Source organism: Microcaecilia unicolor, chromosome 3, assembly GCF_901765095.1.
Source record: "Microcaecilia unicolor chromosome 3, aMicUni1.1, whole genome shotgun sequence".
NCBI lineage: Eukaryota > Metazoa > Chordata > Amphibia > Gymnophiona > Siphonopidae > Microcaecilia > Microcaecilia unicolor.
In genome coordinates, this window is record NC_044033.1 from 27,582,552 (window position 1) to 27,602,117 (window position 19,566).

At 43.4% G+C, this 19,566-nt stretch overlaps 1 protein-coding gene across 2 annotated transcripts in view; it reads left to right on the forward strand.

Annotated features, from left to right (window-relative positions):
• The window catches only part of DYNC2LI1 (dynein cytoplasmic 2 light intermediate chain 1), a 68,836-nt gene that overhangs the window by 26,064 nt on the left and 23,206 nt on the right, over positions 1–19,566 (forward strand). For both annotated transcript variants that reach the window (XM_030195795.1, XM_030195796.1), the window contains exons 8-12: positions 277–354; positions 4,818–4,894; positions 7,522–7,592; positions 8,624–8,721; positions 16,582–16,674. In XM_030195795.1, coding sequence (XP_030051655.1) covers positions 277–354; positions 4,818–4,894; positions 7,522–7,592; positions 8,624–8,721; positions 16,582–16,674 — 417 coding nt within the window. The remainder of the gene's footprint in view (positions 1–276; positions 355–4,817; positions 4,895–7,521; positions 7,593–8,623; positions 8,722–16,581; positions 16,675–19,566) is intronic.

Consider the following 19,566-nt stretch of genomic DNA (forward strand, 5'->3'; position numbering starts at 1 on the left):
CTTTTTATGCTCCTAAATTCTGAGGAAACGTTTATATAATCAGCTCTATTAAATATTCAGAGAGGCTAATTTATGAGCATACATTCTTTGAATATCAGGCCCCTAGGTTTTGGTCTATGGAAAAATCACAGGTTAAATTGAGGCGAAGAGCCTTTGAATGTAATTCAAAACTAGGTAGACTTTTTCTGTAGCTGTGTATTGAAGGATTGTAGTACAAATTAGCTTCTGATTGCTGTGAAAAATGTAAACTAAATTTCTGATTTTGCATTACTTTAGGATTTTGACTCGGAGAAGCGGAAAGTGATCTGTAAGACACTTCGATTTGTTGCACATTATTATGGAGCATCACTAATGGTTTGTGTTAAACGGTGTATTTTTAAAGTAGAAGGGGGGCATTGTGGTTTTGGGTATTTAAGATGTCAGCTTGTAAAAACTGTTCAGACTTGTGTTTCTAGGGTTCTAGTCGTAGCATGGCTTAATCCTGTGAAGACTGGTGAAATAAGCACCCTGTGTAATTGGGTTGTTACTATGCAACCTGGTTGTAAAGTATTAAGACATATCACTGATATATATGAATATAGGTAGAGTGATTATTATTATTATGCTTATGGAGGAATATCTAATAAGGAAAAACAGATATGCAGATATATGGAATACAACATCTATTATAAATACAGAAATTCCAGCTGTACCTATACACAAGTATAGATTAGGACTGTACGTTAAATAGCAATTAACGTGTTAATTATTAATCGTGATTAAAATTTTTAATTAATAGTTAACTGAGGGCCCCTTTTACTAAGCCGGGTAAGTGTCTACGTGCGCCCAATATGCACCAAAATGGAGTTACTGCATGGCTACCACCTGGCTCTTGAGGTAATTTCATTTTTGGTGTATGTCCAGTACATGCATCTGAAAATTTTTTTATTTTTGGCCACGTGTATTGGACGCGCGCCAAGTGGGATTTGCCGCACATAGATCATTACCACCCAGTTACTGCATGAGACTTTACCGCTAGGTCAGTGGCTGGCAGTAAGGTCTCAGACCCAAAATGGACACGCACCAAATTTGATTTTGCCGAAAAAAATTTTTAAAAGGCCTTTTTTATGGGTGCACTGAAAAATGGATTTGCGCATGCCCAAAACCCACGCCTACACTACCACAAGCTATTTTTCAGCACGCCTTTGTAAAAGGACTCCTGAGTGCTGCCCTCTTCTGCCTCCCGCCTGCTGCTGTGCACGGTCTGGCAACTCTCTCGCAGGTCCCACCACACCTGCAGTATCTTTTTCAAATGCAGGCAAGTCTTAGGCCCTGCAGTGCAAGTAGTAGCTGTACTCAAAGGCTGCCTGCGGCCTGCACCAGGCCTTTCCCTCTGACTCGGCCCGCCCCTTCTGATGCAACTTCCTGTTTTCAGAAGGGGTGCGCCGGGTTATAGGGAAAGACCTGATGTAGGCCACAGGCAGCCTTTGAGTATGGCTGCCGCTGGTGCTGCAGGTCTGAAGACTTCAATTCATTAGGAAAAGATACTGTGGTTGTGGGTGCAGGGGGACCTGCAAGAGAGCTATGGTCAGGTCTAGGGGAGATGCCGGACTTTGAAAGGGAAGGGAATTTAAGAGAGAATCGTGGTCAGGGATGGAGAGATGGTGGACTGTGTAGGGGGAGGGGAGGGAAAGGAGAGATGCTGGACAGTGGTGGGGGAGGGAGAGAATTAAAAGAGAACCGCAGGGCCAAGAGGGGAGGGAGAGATGCTGGACTGTGCACAGATTGGGGAAGGGGAAAATAGAGAGAGATGCCGAACTGAGGGAAAGATGGATGGAGGAAGGGAAGTGGAGAGAGAAGAGAGAGGGAGAGGAGAGAGAGAGATAATGGACCTGGGGTGGAAGGAAGAAAGAAAGACAGAGGTGGACTCGGGGGGGGGGGGGGGGGTGTTGGGATAGAGGGAAAAGAGAGAGATAATGGACTTGGGAGTAGAGGGGAGAGAGAATTGAACCTGGGGGCAGGAGAGAGGTATTGGGCTTTTAATTAGTGCCAAGCCGGGGGGGTGGGGCTTGGAGACCTGGGCTCCCCACTTTGGGCTCAGGCCCCTCCAAAGCTGAAAAAGCTGTTCAATGACTGGTGGGATAGCTGAAGCCCTGCCAGCCAAAAACATCTGCTGCCTGAGTCACCCCCTTCCTCCTCATACTGCCTCAAGAGCAATGGGGTCAGTAGCATGCCTCTAGCCACTGACGCTTGCACTCCCCAAGCATGCTCAGGGAGTTACCAGTATCAGTGGCTGGAGCCACCCAGCTGTCTTCCTCGATCCTGATGCAGTATGAGGAGGAAGGGATGGGCTTTGGCAGTGGATTTCTTTGACTGGTGGGGCTTCAGTATCCTCCACCAGCAAAGGTATGATACCTAATGTGGTTGGCAGGGAGGGAGAGGAAATCCGTGCCCCCCTCCCCCCAATGGACTGCTGGCTATGCTCACTGTTAATCTTGTGATTAATCATGATTAAAATTTTTAATCAAAATGCAGTACTAGTATGTGTGTATTTGTATGGAGGGTGTATAGGACCACACACTTTCCATATCTGCTTCCTCCCTCTCCCCCCCACACACTTACTCTTTCCCTCTTCCGCCTTAGCAGGTCCAGCCAGTGGCGTAGCTAGGTGGGGGCCCAAATTCGCTCTAGGCCACTGGTTGGCCTGCAGGGTTCCCCAACCCCCACCAGCTGAAGACTTCGTCCAGCGCTGGTCTGTGGCGCCGCCGCATTTCCTGCCCTGCTGTTTCTTCCCCTCATGTCGGGCACACTCCTTTTAGTGAAATTGAGCATTCTCAGTTTCACTAAAAGGAGTGTGCTGGATGTAAGAGGAAGAGAGAGCAGGGCAGGTAATTCAGTGGTGCCGGAGACCAGCGCTGGACGAAGTCTTCAGCTGGCGGGGGTTGGGAACCCCCGCCAGCCAAAGTATTTGCGGCAACAGTGCTTCAGCTGGTGAGGGTTGGGGACCCCTGTCAGCCAAGATGTACAGCGGCAACAGTGGGCAGCGGAGGGGTGAGGGGCGCATTTTGGTCACCGCCCCCCTACCTTGGTCTCTGGCCCCCTCCCACCTCGAGATCTGGCTACGCACCTGGGTCCAACTCACTTGCCCTGTCCTTTTTATCCTCACCTCTTTATTCCCTTACCCTTAATTGTTCTGTCTGTCTGCCTGTCTTATCTAGATTGTACGCTTTTTGAGCGGGGACTGTCTTTTTCTGTATGGTGTACAGCGCTGTGTATGCCTTGTAGCACTATAGAAATGATAAGCAGTAGTAGTAGTAGTGCTGTTAGGATCCAGGAGAGTGAGAGGAGCAGGTGCTTCAGGCTGCAGTGCTCATCTTTGATCTGTGTTTAGCTGCCACAGCTTTTCCCGATATTCAGGTGATGGGGCTTGGCATTTCCACGACTTGCTGCTCTCTGCTCGTTCCCTCCTCTGAAGATGTTTTCACTGTGCATATGTTTGTGGAAGTTAGCTACATCAGATATGCACAAACATATAGGTCAGACAGTAAAACAGTCTGATTCTCAAAAGGTGCTCTCTCTTTTTTTTGTGTGAAATGCATCCAAGAAGGATCACAGCTTTTTGTGGGTCAACACCTCGTATGGCCTCTAGAACTCCACACCTAGTAAAATGAAGTATTCTGGGCGGATAAAGACCCCTCCAGACAAAGCAATGTATTACATGTGACTATTGAAGGTGATGGTATGATCTAATAGTGAGAACATGAGCTGAAAATCAGGATGTGTACTTGAACCATTGCCTCTCCATATTGGAACAGGTTATTTTTGTTCTCTTACTTGATGCACAAGCACTGCAGTAATAATACTCGGAACACTTTTTTTGTCCCTTGCCTGTATGCTTTCCGTCCCTAAGATGACTGTATTCTTATTTTTAAATATTAAACTATAAATTGTCCAACTGATATTCAGCCAGCAGTGGACAGCGTTTTTTTGTCCGCCACCTGTGCTAGAACTGGAAATTCAACACTGGGCCCTGTGCAGGCTTTCGTATTGAATTTCCATTTTTTTTAAAGCCAGCTAGTTCATGCCCAGTTAAGTCAATATTCAGACTTAACCGGCCATGGGCTAGCGCATAAATATAGGACAGCTATTTATACCGTCCTCTGTATGAGCTAAACATGTCCATTTAGCTCTGAATATTGGGAGCTAACTGGACTCTGCCCTGAAACACTTCTGGAACACATCTGATGCAGCCAACTTCCACTTCGGCACTAACCGTTCACTTTCAGTGCCACTAACTGGTTAAGTGCCACAGAAAATGACTGATTAGCAGACCGGCACTGGATGAAGTCTTCAGCTGATGGGGGTTGGGGATGCCCGCCAGCCAACCAGTGGCCCAGAGTGAATTTGGGGAAGGGGGCCCAGGCCCCCGTGGTCCCAGCTAGCTACGCCACTGGCTGGACCTGCAGAGGCAGAAGAGGGGAAAGAGCAAGTTTGTGTGGGGGAGAGGGAGGAAGCAGATATGGAAAGTGTGTGGCCCCATACACCCCCCCATACAAATACACACACACACACTCCCACCATACCACCTGTATGCATGTGAATGCACACACACACATAGAATGTGCTCATTCCCACACAGCCACTCAGCGGCCTTCCCACACACAAACTGACTTAACCAGTCGGCGGCCATTCTTGGCTGGTTAACTCACTTTGAATATCAGCTGGTACGTTGACATCTTATAATCGGTGGGGGGGGGGGGGGGGGGGGGGGGAAATTGCTGTTTTGTGCTGTATAATGAAAAAACCATGTCTTTAATTTATTGTCTGATCTCTCTTAGTTTACAAGCAAATCAGAAGCACATATGCTAAAAACACGTGGTCTTATTAACCATTTGGCATTTGGACTAGAGAAAAGGTAGAATTTGAAAACATTTTTCTAGTTGTATTATAACGTTAAAAAATAGTGACATGACCATTTGGCTATGTAGTTGACCTTCAGTTTTATTTAGTTATCTCATTGTTTGAGGTTTATTATTTCACTTTCTATACCATTGTCAGTTAAGGGTCGTTTTACCAAGCTGCGGGAAAAAGGTCCCTGCGCTAGTGCCGGGGGCCATTTTTCCCATGTGCCAGGGCCCTTTTTACTGCAATAATTAGTATTTTTATTACATTTGTACCCCGCTCTTTCCCACATACAGCAGGTCCAGTGCAGCTTACAAAAGCCCCCAGCACATATGGCCTTGCGGTGAGAGAACTCTTACTGCATGGCCATGCGGCAGGGATCCCTTACCGCTACCCATTGAGGTGACGATAAGGGCTCCTGCGCTAACCGGGCAGCGTGCGGCGATGCCTAATTACCGTCGGGTTATCGCTATGCAAGCCATTTCCGGGGTTTTCTTTTTTCCCCCCGGAAATGGCTTGCGCTGGGGGCAGGACTACCATCAGTGGGCGCGTTGGGACAGTGGTAGTTCCGGAAGAGCGAGCGGTAACCAAACGTTGGGCTTACTGCATAACTCTTCAGGCTCTGTAAAAGGGCCCCTAAATTTCTTAGTCTAACATTTAAAAAGACATTGTAGAATAGAGTATAAACCCTTGTCATTTTAGACGACTCTTGACACTAGATTACTTTACTTTTCTTTAGTTGTTTTTGCATTTTTTACAAGTTTCCAAATCTATTTAGTTTTGATTTGTGGTGATTTAGAATAATAAACTATAATAAAATCTATAAAAAGAAATTATTTCAAATAAGAGAGAAATAGAAAAGAATATAGCAGTTCTCAAGTCCCCCATTCCTGGTCCGAGCTATGTCAACTGCATCCATCAAATAAGTTGCATCGAATCGCCAAATGAATAGATATGATTAAACTGTCTTTTGAATGATGGATATGAAGGTTCTAACTGTAGGAATAAAAGTAGTGTATTCCTAAGAGTTGGACTGGTACCACAAAATATAGATTTACACGTGGAAGGGCATTTTCGAAAGGGATGTCCAAGTTGTGATTTGGACGTCCTTGCAAAATGGCGAAATTCAGAGGCGGGGAAACCTGTATTTTCGAAACAAGATGGACGTCTATCTTTCGTTTCAAAAATACTGTCCGAGACATCCAGATCCTTAAATTTGGACGTCCCTAGACATGGACCTTTCTGACTTTCAGCGATTTTTAAAACCAAAGACGTCCATGTTAAAAACGTCCTAATGCAGACCATTTGGGCGTGGGAGGATCCAGCATTGGTAGTGCACTGGTCCCCCTGACATGCCAGGACACCAACCGGGCACCCTAGGGGGCACTGCAGTGGACTTCAGAAATTGCTCCCATGTGCATAGCTCCCTTACCGTGGGTGCTGAGCCCCCCAAAACCCACTCCCCACAACTGTACACCACTGCCATAGCCCTTACGGGTGAAGGGGGGCACCTAGATGTGGGTACAGTGGGTTTGTGGTAGGTTTTGGAGGGCTCGCTGTTTTGTCCACAAATGTAACAGGTAGGGGGGATATGGGCCTGGGTCCACCTGTCTGAAGTACCCACTAAAACTGCTCCAGGGACCTGCATACTGCTGTGATGGACCTGGGTATGACATTTGAGGCTGGCAAAAATATTTTTAAAGAGTTTTTTTGAGGGTGGGAGGGGGTTAGTGCCCACTGGGGGAGTAAAGGGAGGTCATCCCTGATTCTCTTTGGTGGTCATCTGGTCATTTCGGGCACCTTTTTGTGCCTTGGTTGTAAAAAAAACAGGACCGGGTAAAGTCGTCCAAGTGCTCGTCAGGGACGCCCTTTTTTTTCCATTATGAGTTGAGGACATCCATGTGTTAGGCATGCCCAAGTCCCGCCTTGGCTACGCCTCCGAGACGCCCCTGTGAACTTTGATCATCCCTGCGATGGAAAGCAGTTGGGGACGCCCAAAATCGTCTTTCGATTATGCCGATTTGGGCAACCCTGTGAGAAGGACGCCCATCTTCAGATTTGTGTCGAAAGATGGACGTCCTTCTCTTTCGAAAATGAGCCTGTTAGACTCCTGATAGTCTAACCACCACAAAATATCAAAGCCACCATAAATATAGCATGCAATCAACTTGAATAAATCGGCAATCAGAGTATTTGTTTGGAATCAAATGCTGATCAGTGCTGTCCGACAGAGTACTCTGTTTCAGAGAATCGTTCCTTCCTCAGGGACATGAGTGTGCTTCAAATCAATTTGCTTCTAAACCTTTGCAATAAGAACAGTGACATATTCCTCATACATTTCTTTAGTGAGGTGAAAAGTGGCATGTTCCATTGAAAATTTCACTTGGGTGCGGGAGCAGCTCTTATACTGAATATTCCCTCCTCTATCTATAACATTTCAAAGGACGCTTGTTTTTAAGGGATTGCTTTTCTTTTTTTTTTTCAAAGAAAACGTATGTACATACTTTCACTTTGCAAACTTTGCAGCTGCCCACGTAGTTTTGAAAATTGTCCTGTAACATAATTGCAAACTTAATGCATTCTTCAGTACTAACTACTGGGTAACTTAATTTTAATTGTTTTTTTTTTTAATTTACACAGTAAATCTTTATCTGCTGATATCAATAAGCCACTATTTATCCCAGCTGGATTGGATTCCTTAAGTCAGATAGGTTAGTGATCTTCCATTTTATTTAGGTTTTTTTTCTTGAGAAATGCTTTTTGAAATACATTAATCTTTCTGTACCGCAGTGTGTCACAGAACAAATATCACAAACACTTTTTTTGTCTGGTTGGTGTACCATGTGGCATCTAAAATGAATCAAACTTTCTTCCTGGAATGTCTTTTTTTTTTTTTTTTGCTGCTTTGTTTTGGTACGTTATTATTATTATTATTTATTGCATTTGTATCCCACATTATCCCAACTTTTTTGCGGGCTCAATGTGGCTTACAATTCATCATGGATATGGGAAATAGAAGGGAACATACATTTATTATTAACAGAGTTTTGGATTAAATGATAGTAGTAAAGCAAAAGATAGTATAAAGCATTTCTGGATCAGTCAGAGGTTATACAGTTACATGTGTTGCTCTTTGTTGTATGTCTTGTCGAAGAGATAGGTTTTCAGTAGTTTGCGGAAGTTTGTCAGTTCATAGACAGTTCTCAAGTTGCGTGGCAACGCGTTCCAGAGCTGCGTGCTTATATAGGAGAAGGTAGATGCGTGCATTAATTTGTATTTCAGGCCTTTGCAATTTGGTGGATGAAGGTTGAGGAAAGTGCGAGAAGATGTTTTTGCGTTCTTGGGTGGAAGTTCTATTAGGTCTGACATGTAGGCTGGGGGGGGGTCACCATGGATGATTTTACGGACTAAAGTACAGAGTTTAAACGTGATGCGTTCTTTGAGTGGGTTTCAACATATGCTAAAATCCAGCTTTTCTCCTTTCAGAGTTGATCTCCTTTTAGTCAAAACCATGTTAATAGAACAAAAGGGAGATGTGGGCCCACAACAACATGAAAACTCCCAGTCATAAATGTAAAGGCCTTTAGGACCTTTTCAGAGAACTCTGGAAGAAACAATGAGAGCTGTTTGACCCACTTGTGTGGCAGTTGAACAGATGTCTTCAGGGAATACCTGTTATGGGTACTCAACTTCACTTTATGTATTGTAGTTGTATTTGAATGCTTTGAATTGTAACCTATAGGTTCTCCTTCAAGCTCGGACAGAGATATCGGACAGTTACATGCACGGACACCCATGGAGTTGTGGAAGAAGATGTATGAAAGGACCTTTCCACCAAAGGTACAATTTTATATCCTAAACAAAATTCAGTTTGTAGTTTCATATGTTGCATTTGCCCAAGGTCATTACTGATATGGTAACAGATCACAGTACACTAGCATGGCTGAGTTAATGACTGCAAAAACCACTTCCAAAATTTTACTGTGCTAATTGAGTAAATTTTTCAGGCTGCCCCTTAAGGAATATTCCAGCCACAAATGAGGCATGATCAAGCTTATCTCAAAGATTTATCAAACAAAAGGTGGGTAGTTATTAAGCTGCATCACAGCCTGGGCCGGTGTTAGACATACTGGGGCCCAAGGAACAAATTAAGGAGGGCCCCCCCATCCCCTCTTCCTTGCCCCCTCCCCTTCCTACCTGCCATTACTACCACACATGAAACAACTTTAAATGGCTTGTTCACACACAACATAGACTTTCACCAAATTCAGAACAAGGGATTGCTAATAGAAATATGAAGAAATTGAACTTAGAATCCCAAGGAAATTAAACTTGGCAAGTATTGCAACACTGGAGAAATAAAAACAGAAATGCACTTCTTTTTGTACTGAACACAATCAGTGACGTAGCCACGGGAGTCCTGTGCTCAGGCCTTCCAAAATTAGCCACATCCCTTGCTGTGGCTGGTGAGGATCCACAAAGCCTGCCAGTTGTAGACCACCATCTCATCTTCTGATCTAGCAGCCAGAACTCTCCAAGCTCTGCAGCCAGTGGCAGTATCCCTATGCTGCCACCAACTGAAGAGCTTACATAGTAACATAGTCTATGACGGCAGATAAAGACCTGTATGGTTCATCCAGTCTGCCCAACAAGAAAAACTCATTATACATGGTATGCAATACTTTATATGTATACCTGAGTTTGATTTGTGCTTGCCATTTTCAGGGCACAGACCATAGAAATCTGCCCAGCACTGTTCTTGTACTAAAATTTCTGAAGATAACGTCAAAGCCCCTTAAAATTTACACTCCAGCCCATCCATATCTATTCAGTCATGATCAGGGCACAGACCGTAGAAGTCTGCCCGGCACTGGTTTTGCTTACCAATTACCAGTGTTGCCACACAATCTCCTCTAAGATTCCATAGATCCATTCCTTCTATTCCTTTGTATTTATCCCATGCATGTTTGAATTCCATTACCATTTTCATCTCCACCACCTCCCACAGGAGGGCATTCCATATATCCACCACCCTCTCCGTGAAAAAATGCTTCCTGACATTACTCCTGAGTCTGCCCCCCTTCAACCTCACTTCCTGTCCTCTAGTTCTACCACCTTCCTGTCTCCGGAAAAGGTTTGTTTGCGGATTAATACCTTTCAAGTATTTGAACGTCTGTATCATGTCACCCCTGTTTCTGCTTTCCTCCAATGTATACATGTTCAGGTCGGCAAGTCTCTCATACGGTTTGCAACTCTTCCTGTCTTTTTACATCTTTGGCAAGATACGGCCTCCAAAACTGAGCACAATACTCCAAGTGGGGCCTCACCAATGACTTGTAGAAGGGCATCAGCACCTCCTTTCTTCTGCTGGTTATACCCCTCTCTACGCAGCCTGGCATCCTTCTGGCCACAGCCTCCGCCTTTTCGCATTGTTTCTTCACCTTCAGATCCTTGGACACCATCACCCCAAAGACTTTCTCCTGAGTTAAGCTTACTAAGCTCTCCCCTCCGATCCAGTATCATTCTTGGGTTTCTGCACCCCAAGGGCATTACTCTGCACTTTTTGGCATTACACATTTTAACTACTGTTACCCTAGGAAGTATATTACACTCAAAACTACTGCGTCCCTAAGTAAGTCATAAACAACAAAAGCTCAGTACTTTATCCCTTGTTTTAAAATAAATTAAATGGGGGGGGGGGGTAGGGGGGGAGAAAATGATGTAAAATTTTGATGATGCTGTTAAGATGTATGTACGATGTGGTGGACGCTTGGAATGCCCTCCCGCGGGAGGTGGTGGAGATGAAAACGGTAACGGAGTTCAAACATGCGTGGGATATGCATAGAGGAATCCTGTGCAGAAAGAATGGATCCTCAGAAGCTTAGCTGAAATTGGGTGGCGGAGCAGGTGGGGGGAAGAGGGGGTGGTGGTTGGGAGGCGAGGATAGGGGAGGGCAGACTTATACGGTCTGTACCAGAGCCGATGATGGGAGGCGGGACTGGTGGTTGGGAGGCGGGAAATACTGCTGGGCAGACTTATATGGTCTGTGCCCTGAAAAGGACAGGTACAAATTCAAGGTAAGGTATACACATATGAGTTTGTCTTGGGCAGACTGGATGGACCATGCAGGTCTTTTTCTGCCGTCATCTACTATGTTACTATGTTACACGTATTGTTATAATGATCACAAAAGGTTTGATTTTATTGCTTTTATTCAAAATGTTGAAACATCAATAAAAATCGTTGAAACATAAAATAAATGAAATGAAATGAAAATGTGCTGATTTCAAACAAATTCTTACCATTATATCCCCAGGGTAACATTTGGTAGAATCAGAGGAACCATCATCGCACATTTAGGCATTCCTAATTCTCACAAGAAAGTATGTACATACTCATCTGCCTCCTGCAGCACTGTAGAGTAAGAGTGGATTCCGTTTATCACCACTCTTTGCCACCTGTTGGTCAACCAGTTTCCACTTTGGTCCTAAGTTCAACCCTCTCAGCTTATTCACGAGTCTTCTGTGAGGGACCGTATCAAAGGCTTTGCTGAAATCCAAATAGATTACATCTAGCGCATGTCCTTCATCCAGTTCTTTGGTCACCCAGTCAAAGAAGTCAATAAGATTCGTTTGGCAGGATTTTCCTTTGATAAAGCCATGTTGCCTTGGATCCTGTAACCTGTTGGCTTCTAGAAAGTTAACTATCCTTTCTTTCAGCAACGACTCCATTATTTTTCCTACCACTGACGTGAGACTTACCAGTCTGTAGTTTCCCACTTCTTCCCTGTCTCCGCTTTTGTGAAGAGGGATCACATCCGCTCGTCTCTAAAGATCTATTAAATAAATCTTTTTAAGAGGTCTCCGTCAGGACTTCTCTGAGCTCCCTCAGTATCCTGGGATGTATCCCATTCAGCCCCATAGCTTTGTCCACCTTCAGATTCTCAAGCTGTTTATAAACGCTTTTTTTCTGTAAAATGCGCAGTATCCACTCCGTTTCCAGATATTCCCTTGGCAGCTGACTACAGTCCTTCTCCAGGATTTTCCTCCGTGAACACTGAAGAGAAGTAATTGTTTAGCATATTTGCTTTATTCTCATCACTCTCCACATAGCCATTCTCATTATCTTTCAGTCTTGCAATTCCATTTCTATCTTTTCTCCTTTTTCCAATATATCTGAAAAAAGTCCCGTCACCTCTGTTTACATCTTTAGCCATTAAAACCAGCCCTGTACCCAACATAAAATAAAGTGGCTAAAAGAAAAGGCCGGTGTACCTAATCAAAAGCTCAGTCTGCATCCAAGCTGGTCAACAAAAGAGGATCCCCCTGCCGGTGACTGTAAGACATGGCCAAAAGCAGCTTGCAAACATTATTAACATATTTGACACCCTTTTACAAAACCAACCTGATCACTGTGTATTATTACCCCAGGCAAAATTTGTGCCAGGCGGTTTGCCAAGGTTCTCGAAAAACATTTTTATATCCACCTTAATAAGAGAAATTGGGCAGTAAGCCCCAGGCTGTTCCGCTGGTATACCCGATTTCAGAAGCAAGGGGATTAAGGCCATGCTCTCATGAATCAGGCTGTTCCACTGCCAGATCAAAATATCCCACCAATGGGCCTATTGCTTTAGTTTTTAATACTCCCCAGTGAACTCATCAGGGCTGGGGCTGTATTTAATTTCAACACTCGAATGGCCACTTGCACTTCTTTAGCTGTTATAGGCTGGTTTAGAGTTTTAAGGATCTCAGGAGAGAATCTAGGCATACCTGAGATCTGAAGATATCCCCTGATCAAATTGCTCTCCCCTCTAAGGGCCTTATTCTATAAAGGTTATGCGCCTAAATTTATGCTCCTAATTTATGAGCACAATTTACACTCCTAAATTTATGCTTCTAAATTAGGAGCATAATCTATTTTGGAACATAGAGTATGATCCTAATTTAGGAGCATAAATTTTAGGAGCATATCCTTTATAGAATTAGTACCTAAGCGTCTCCCCAGCAGCATACAGAATGTGGAAATGAGCAACAAACACTTCTGCTATTTCCTTCATCTTAATAGTTACCCCTCCAGCTGGTGTCTTTATAGGAGAGATATATTGGATACCACTCCAGGACTTGGTTTCCTGAGCCAACAATTTGCCAGCCTTATTTCCAAATTTTAAATAGTTATACTTTCTATACAAAAGCTTTCTCGAACTATGTTCATGGAGTAAAGTATTCAAAGCAGTTTATGTAGCTATTATTGTCTCATATAAAGAGGGTGTGGGGTATGCAATGTATTTCCTCGTACGTGCCCTCAATTTACATTCTAAATCTATAGTACCCTGAGCTATCTGTTTATTACGGGCACTGACATAGGAAATAACCTCCCACGCTTCACAATAGGCCAAAAGAGTCCAGGGTCACCTGTATGCTGGTTCTATGATCTAAAAATTCATCCCAGAGACATTCTGAAACAAAACATTCCACACGAAAAATTATTCTAGGCAGGAAAGGGTATGATGAGCTCTGGATGTGTTGGTAAAGTCCCTCTTTTCAGGGTGAAATAAACACCTAGGATCCAACAGATCAAGCGCAATGCAGAAGTTATGTAAAATCCCATCTCCTCCAGAAGAACCCACTAATGTACCAGAGGAGCAGTTCACCTGATGGTCCATCACTAAATTCATGTCCCCTTCCACTATTAAGAGCTGACCAGTGTGCTTAAGACAGTCAGGGTTCTGTTCTTGGTCCCCTCCTCTTTTCTATCTACACTTCTTCCCTTGGTTCATTAATCTCATCCCATGGCTTTTCCTACCATCTCTATGCTGATGACTCCCAAATCTACCTTTCTACCCCTGATATCTCACCTTGCATCCAAATCAAAGTTTCAGCGTGCTTGTCTGACATTGCTGTCTGGATGTCTCAACGCTACCTGAAATTAAATATGGCCTCCCACTTAGTCACCTCTCCCCTCTCCAGTCGGTTCAAAACTCTGCTGCCCGTCTTGTCTTCCGCCAGGGTCGCTTTACTCATACTACCCCTCTCCTCAAGACCCTTCACTGGCTCCCTATCCGTTTTCGCATCCTGTTCAAACTTCTTCTACTAACCTATAAATGTACTCACTCTGCTGCTCCCCAGTATCTCTCCACACTGATCCTTCCCTACACCCCTTCCCGTGCACTCCGCTCCATGGATAAATCCTTCTTATCTGTTCCCTTCTCCACTACTGCCAACTCCAGACTTCGCGCCTTCTGTCTCGCTGCACCCTACGCCTGGAATAAACTTCCTGAGCTCCTACGTCTTGCCCCATCTTTGGCCACCTTTAAATGTAGACTGAAAGCCCACCTCTTTAACATTGCTTTTGACTCGTAACCACTTGTAACCACTCGCCTCCACCTACCCTCCTCTCTTCCTTCCCGTTCACATTAATTGATTTGATTTGCTTACTTTATTTTTTGTCTATTAGATTGTAAGCTCTTTGAGCAGGGACTGTCTTTCTTCTATGTTTGTGCAGCGCTGCGTATGCCTTGTAGCACTATAGAAGTGATAAGTAGTAGTAGTAGTCTCTTGTAACCAAAGCTAATATTGTGATGTCATAATGCCTCAGTCCACCAATAAGAGCCAACCTCATCAGTGATGTCACAATGGCTTGATTGTCCTATACTTGGCTCACTTTTATTACATAGCTCTTTGAGCAGGGACTGTCTTTCTTCTATGTTTGTGCAGCGCTGCGTACGCCTTGTAGCGCTATAGAAAAAAAATGCTAAATAGTCATGAAGTAAATTACAGTAAAAAAAAAACCCCTCTTAGGGGATCGGGCCATACACCAGGTGTACAAGCAAAAAAGGATAAGAGAAGCAATGCAACATACAATATAAGTACTCAGAAAATAGGTATGTTGGAACCTTTTCAACAAACATGCATACTATGTTTCAATCAATAAATAAATATAACGAATGGGAGATCATGTGATGCAGTTAGAAGATAAGGACGTGTTTCTTCCGCTCTGGGGACCCCATTCTCTTTTTGCATCTTTTTCACTTACAGTCTTCACCAAGTGGTTTAAAATGAGTGCCATCACTACCCGGATCGCATGGGCAAATACCTACATGCTTTGGAAAGCGAAATGACCGGCAAGGAGAGCGGCACACTAAGGAAAAGTTAAATGCGGCAGAATCCAAGATGGAGGAAGTTCCTCCGTCAGCACCAGCATTCACAGAATAATTGAAGCAACTTACCGCTGTGGTCGGTCAGGCAATGGAGCCAAAGTCTGGCCAGCTAATGGAGCAACTGTCCAGCTTGGAGATGATTCTGGCAGACACCAATCGCTGTGCAGGGGAATTAAAGAATCGGGTGTCCACACTGGAGGATCAGGCTCCTCACACATCTGTGACACTCACAAACTTTGAAAAACAGATCAAAGAGCACACGGAGAAATTAGAGGACCTTGAAAATCAGTCCCGCCGTAATAACCTGAGGCTCGTCAGCATATCAGAAAGTGTGGCAGTCTGAGTGCTTTCTACACAACTGGAGCGTTGGTTCTCTACAGAGTTTGCACTGTCTGACAGTGTGGGCTCCCTGTTTCTGGAGAGGGCACATTGCATTGGACGTCTTCAGGATGGATGGCGGAGGCCCCACGTTGTGATCGTAAAGATGCATAACTATATTCACAATGAGGAGATCCTTAGAGGCTACCGACAGAAGCGGGATTCCTTACAATATATGGGGGAGCCTATTAAGATATTTCAAGACTATTCAGCTTCCCTGCAGGAATGATGCAGGAAATTCACACCTCTATGCACCTCCCTCCATGAGAAGAATCATCACTTTATGCTGATTTATACAGCGACGTTAACAATTTTTACCAATGGATGTTGGCAAGCATTTGAAAATTAAGCAGCATCGCAAGACTTTGTGGACCACATGACAGTGTCTGTGGAGGAGGTCACCTGACTTTTTCTTAACTTCTAGCACATTTTAAGAGGCAAAGTCAGAGTTGGAGTTTTCTACTGGCAGTGGGACATTTTCACGACATAAAATTATTCCATGTAATAACAGATGAGGGGAAACCAAAAACATATCAGGACTTACGGAGGACGTATGATCTGCCCATCTCTCACTATTTTGCTTATATACAGCTACACCACTTTTTTTTCTTCTCTCTTTCTCCACTTAAGGGGTATTGTAGGGTTGCACTTTCTTTACATGAAATCTTTCTCATGTGGCTAGTTGGAGATGTAAGTCGGGATTGGGTAATAGGGTTTAGTAATTGGTTTTGAAAAGTACTGTTGATGTATTGCAAACATTTGCATGTTATAAGTTTATCAAAAATGATTTGAAACATAAATATAACGAATGGAAAGAAAAAAAGCCTCAGAGCCGGTCCAGCGGCATTGTACAAACGTATGCCGGGAAACTACAGTCAATCACTTCATAGGCATAAAAAACCTTCCATTCACTTAGCATAAATATTGAAACTTTTAAAGATCAAAACAGTCATCAAAACCAATCTGTATATTGTTTTAACATGGTCCCATCATTCTGGTTTTGTTGACTGTTTTGATCTTTATTTAATTAGCACTTATTTTATTGTAGTGCTTTATTAAGTTGCAGAATGTTCACTTTGACCCACTCTGATCTTGTTAGTTCTATAGGTTTTTAATTGAATTATATCTGTTCTTTTATGTATATTTTCAATATTAATAATTATCAGAACACCAGTGACCTGAAAGAAGTGAAGGATCCAGCCAAAGATCCCCAGTATGCTGAAAACGAGGTTGATATGATGCGAGCTCAAAAGGATCAGGTACATATTTAATTAGATGATATGTAGCATTTTGTCCAAGATACTTATTTTTCTGTTATATGGACAGAAAATAATTTTGTATTAAACTTTAAAAACACTGAAATGCTTCCTGGAAGAAAAACAGTTTTCTAGGTTTCGCAGAAGTGTCTTTTTTGCAAATTAATTACTGGTGTTAAATTATTTATGTTTTTTAACAGATCAAGTATATATGGCTTTTATTAGTACTATTCCCCATTTTAAACTACCTAGAACAAACAGCTATAAATTTGTTAAACCCTTAATTTATTTCTTTATATATTGTTTTATATTTCCCATTATTGGGCACTTTTACTAAGCTGCGTAGGCGCCTACACGTGCCCAACACATGTCAGTTTTGAGTTACCGCCCAGCTACCACATGGCCCTTGTGGTAATTTCATTTTTGACACGCCTCCGCTTTGCGCGCCGGAAAATAATTTTTATTTTCTGGCATGTGGCAGAAACCGAGCGGTAATTGTCATTCTACGCTCGTAGACTATTACTGTACATTTAACGCATGAGACCTTACCGCTAAGTCAATGGCTGGCGGTAAGGTCTCAGACCCAAAATGGACGTGCGACGGTTTTTATTTTGTTGTACGTCCATTTTCTGTAAAAATTAAAAAAGGCCTTTTTACAGGCGTGCTGGATTTGCGCACACCCAAAACATGCGCCTACACTAGCGCAGCCCATTTTTCAGCGCACCTTAGTAAAAGGGCCCCTTGTTTTTACAGGCAATATATTTTATACAACTGGCCTAGAAGTTGTGTTTTAATGTAACAGTTATGCACACAGGGACAGTTTTCAGTCTTTGCATATAAGTGTAAAGTCTACATCTAGTTTTTCCCAGCAGACCTTACACCAATTTTAAAAGGAAAAGGTTTTCCCTTTTGCAGATTGACTATCTGAACAAATTTGCACGTGTTATTTGTGTACATTTCTCACCTAAACGTATATGCATACTTATGCCTCTTATGTGCATGCAAACTTATGTTTATTCATGAAGTTTATATACATACTAGTAAAAAAGGCCTGTTTCTCAAAGAAATGAAACGGGCGCTAGCAAGGTTTTCCTTGGAGTGTGTATGTTTGAGAGAGTGTGTGTGACATTGACCGTGTGAGAGAGAGTGAATGTGCGAGTGTGTGTGTGTGACAGAGAGAGAGAGAGTGAGACTGGGTGTGACTGTGTCTGTGAGAGAGTGTGTGTGTGAGAATGAGTGTGTGCCAGGGTTCCCCCCTCCCTCTGAGTTCCAGGGTCGTCCCCTCTCTCCCTCTGGGTTCCAGGGTCGTCCCCTCCCTCCCTCCGAGTTCCAGGGAAACCCTATCCGGTGCCCACTGCTCCCCCCCTCCTCTGCAACTCTAAAGATGTCAGACAAGCCAGGGAATGGAACTTGCAAATATCTGGTCGGCTGTCTCTTGGCTCAGTGGTGGGCTGATTATTTAGCTTGCTGTTGCAAAAAATTGCATCTGACCCGGTACTGCTACAGAGTGCAGAGCAGACACATTGAGACTGAGGTCTAGCTGACTACTAGTTAGTAGCAGTGATTAATGCTACTGTCGGGCGGTGGGCTAGCAGCACTGCAACCTCCTTGCTGCACATGAAAGTCTCTGGGGAAAGTCACTCAACTGCACGTAGATGTCCCCACACGCATGCACCAGTAGTCAGGTGACCTCTGATGCCACTGGCCCGCTCATGTGTCAGACAGTGTGAGCCTACATCAGACCGGGCAGAGAGCGCTGATATCTGGAGTGAAATCACTGAGGAAATCTATTGTAGTAGCTTTTAATTTTCGAAAGGGTGGCTATGACAAAATGAGGAAAATGGTTAAAAAGAAGCTGAAAGGGTCAGCCGCAAAGGTTAGGAATCTGAATCCGGCATGGACGTTGTTTAAAAGTACCATTATGGAAATGGTTTTCAGGGGCCATGGTGTGGAGGAACTGAAGAAATCTCGGTGATCTTGGAAGATGTACTGAGCCAAATTGACAAGTTAAAGAGTGATGAATCATCCGGATTGGATGGTATACACCCCAGGGTATTAAAAGAACTCAAACATGAAATTGCTGATCTGCTGCTAGTGATCTGTAACCTGTCAATAAAGTCATCTGTAGTACGTGAGGACTGGAGGGTGGCTAATGTGCCGCTTATTTTTAAAAAGGGTTCCAGGGGTGATCCGAGTAATTACAGACCAGTAAGTCTGACTTCAATGCCAGATAAAACTGTGGAAGCTATTATTAATAATAAAATTATGGAACAGGTAGACAAACATGGTTTAATGAGACAGATTCAGCATAGATTCAGCCATGGGAGTTCTTGCCTCACCAATTTGCTTCATTTCTTTGAAGTTGTGAATAAATGTGTGGATAAAGGTGAGCCGGTTGATCTAGTATATCTAGATTTTCAGAAAGCTTTGACAAAGTTCCTTATGGGAGACTCCTGAGAAAATTAAAGAGTCATGGGATAGGAGGCAATGTTCTGTTGTGGATTAGAAATTGGTTATTGGACAGAAAACAAGAGGGTAGGGTTAAATGGCCTTTTTTCTCAGTAGAGGAGGGTGAATTATGGAGTGCTGCAGGGATCTGTACTGGTTCTATTTAACATATTTGTAAATGATCTGGAAATTGGAATGACAAGTGAGGTGATTAAGTTTGTGAATGACACAAAACTATTCAAGGTTGTTAAAACGTATTTGAACTGTGAAATATTGCTGAAAGACCTAAAGAAACTGGAAGACTGGGCATCCAAATGGCAGATGAAATTTAATGCAGACAAATGCAAAGTGATGTACATTGGGAACAATAATCCAAATCATAGTTATATAATGCTAGGGTCCACTTTAGGAGTCAGCATTCAAGAAAAAGGCCTACTACTACTACTA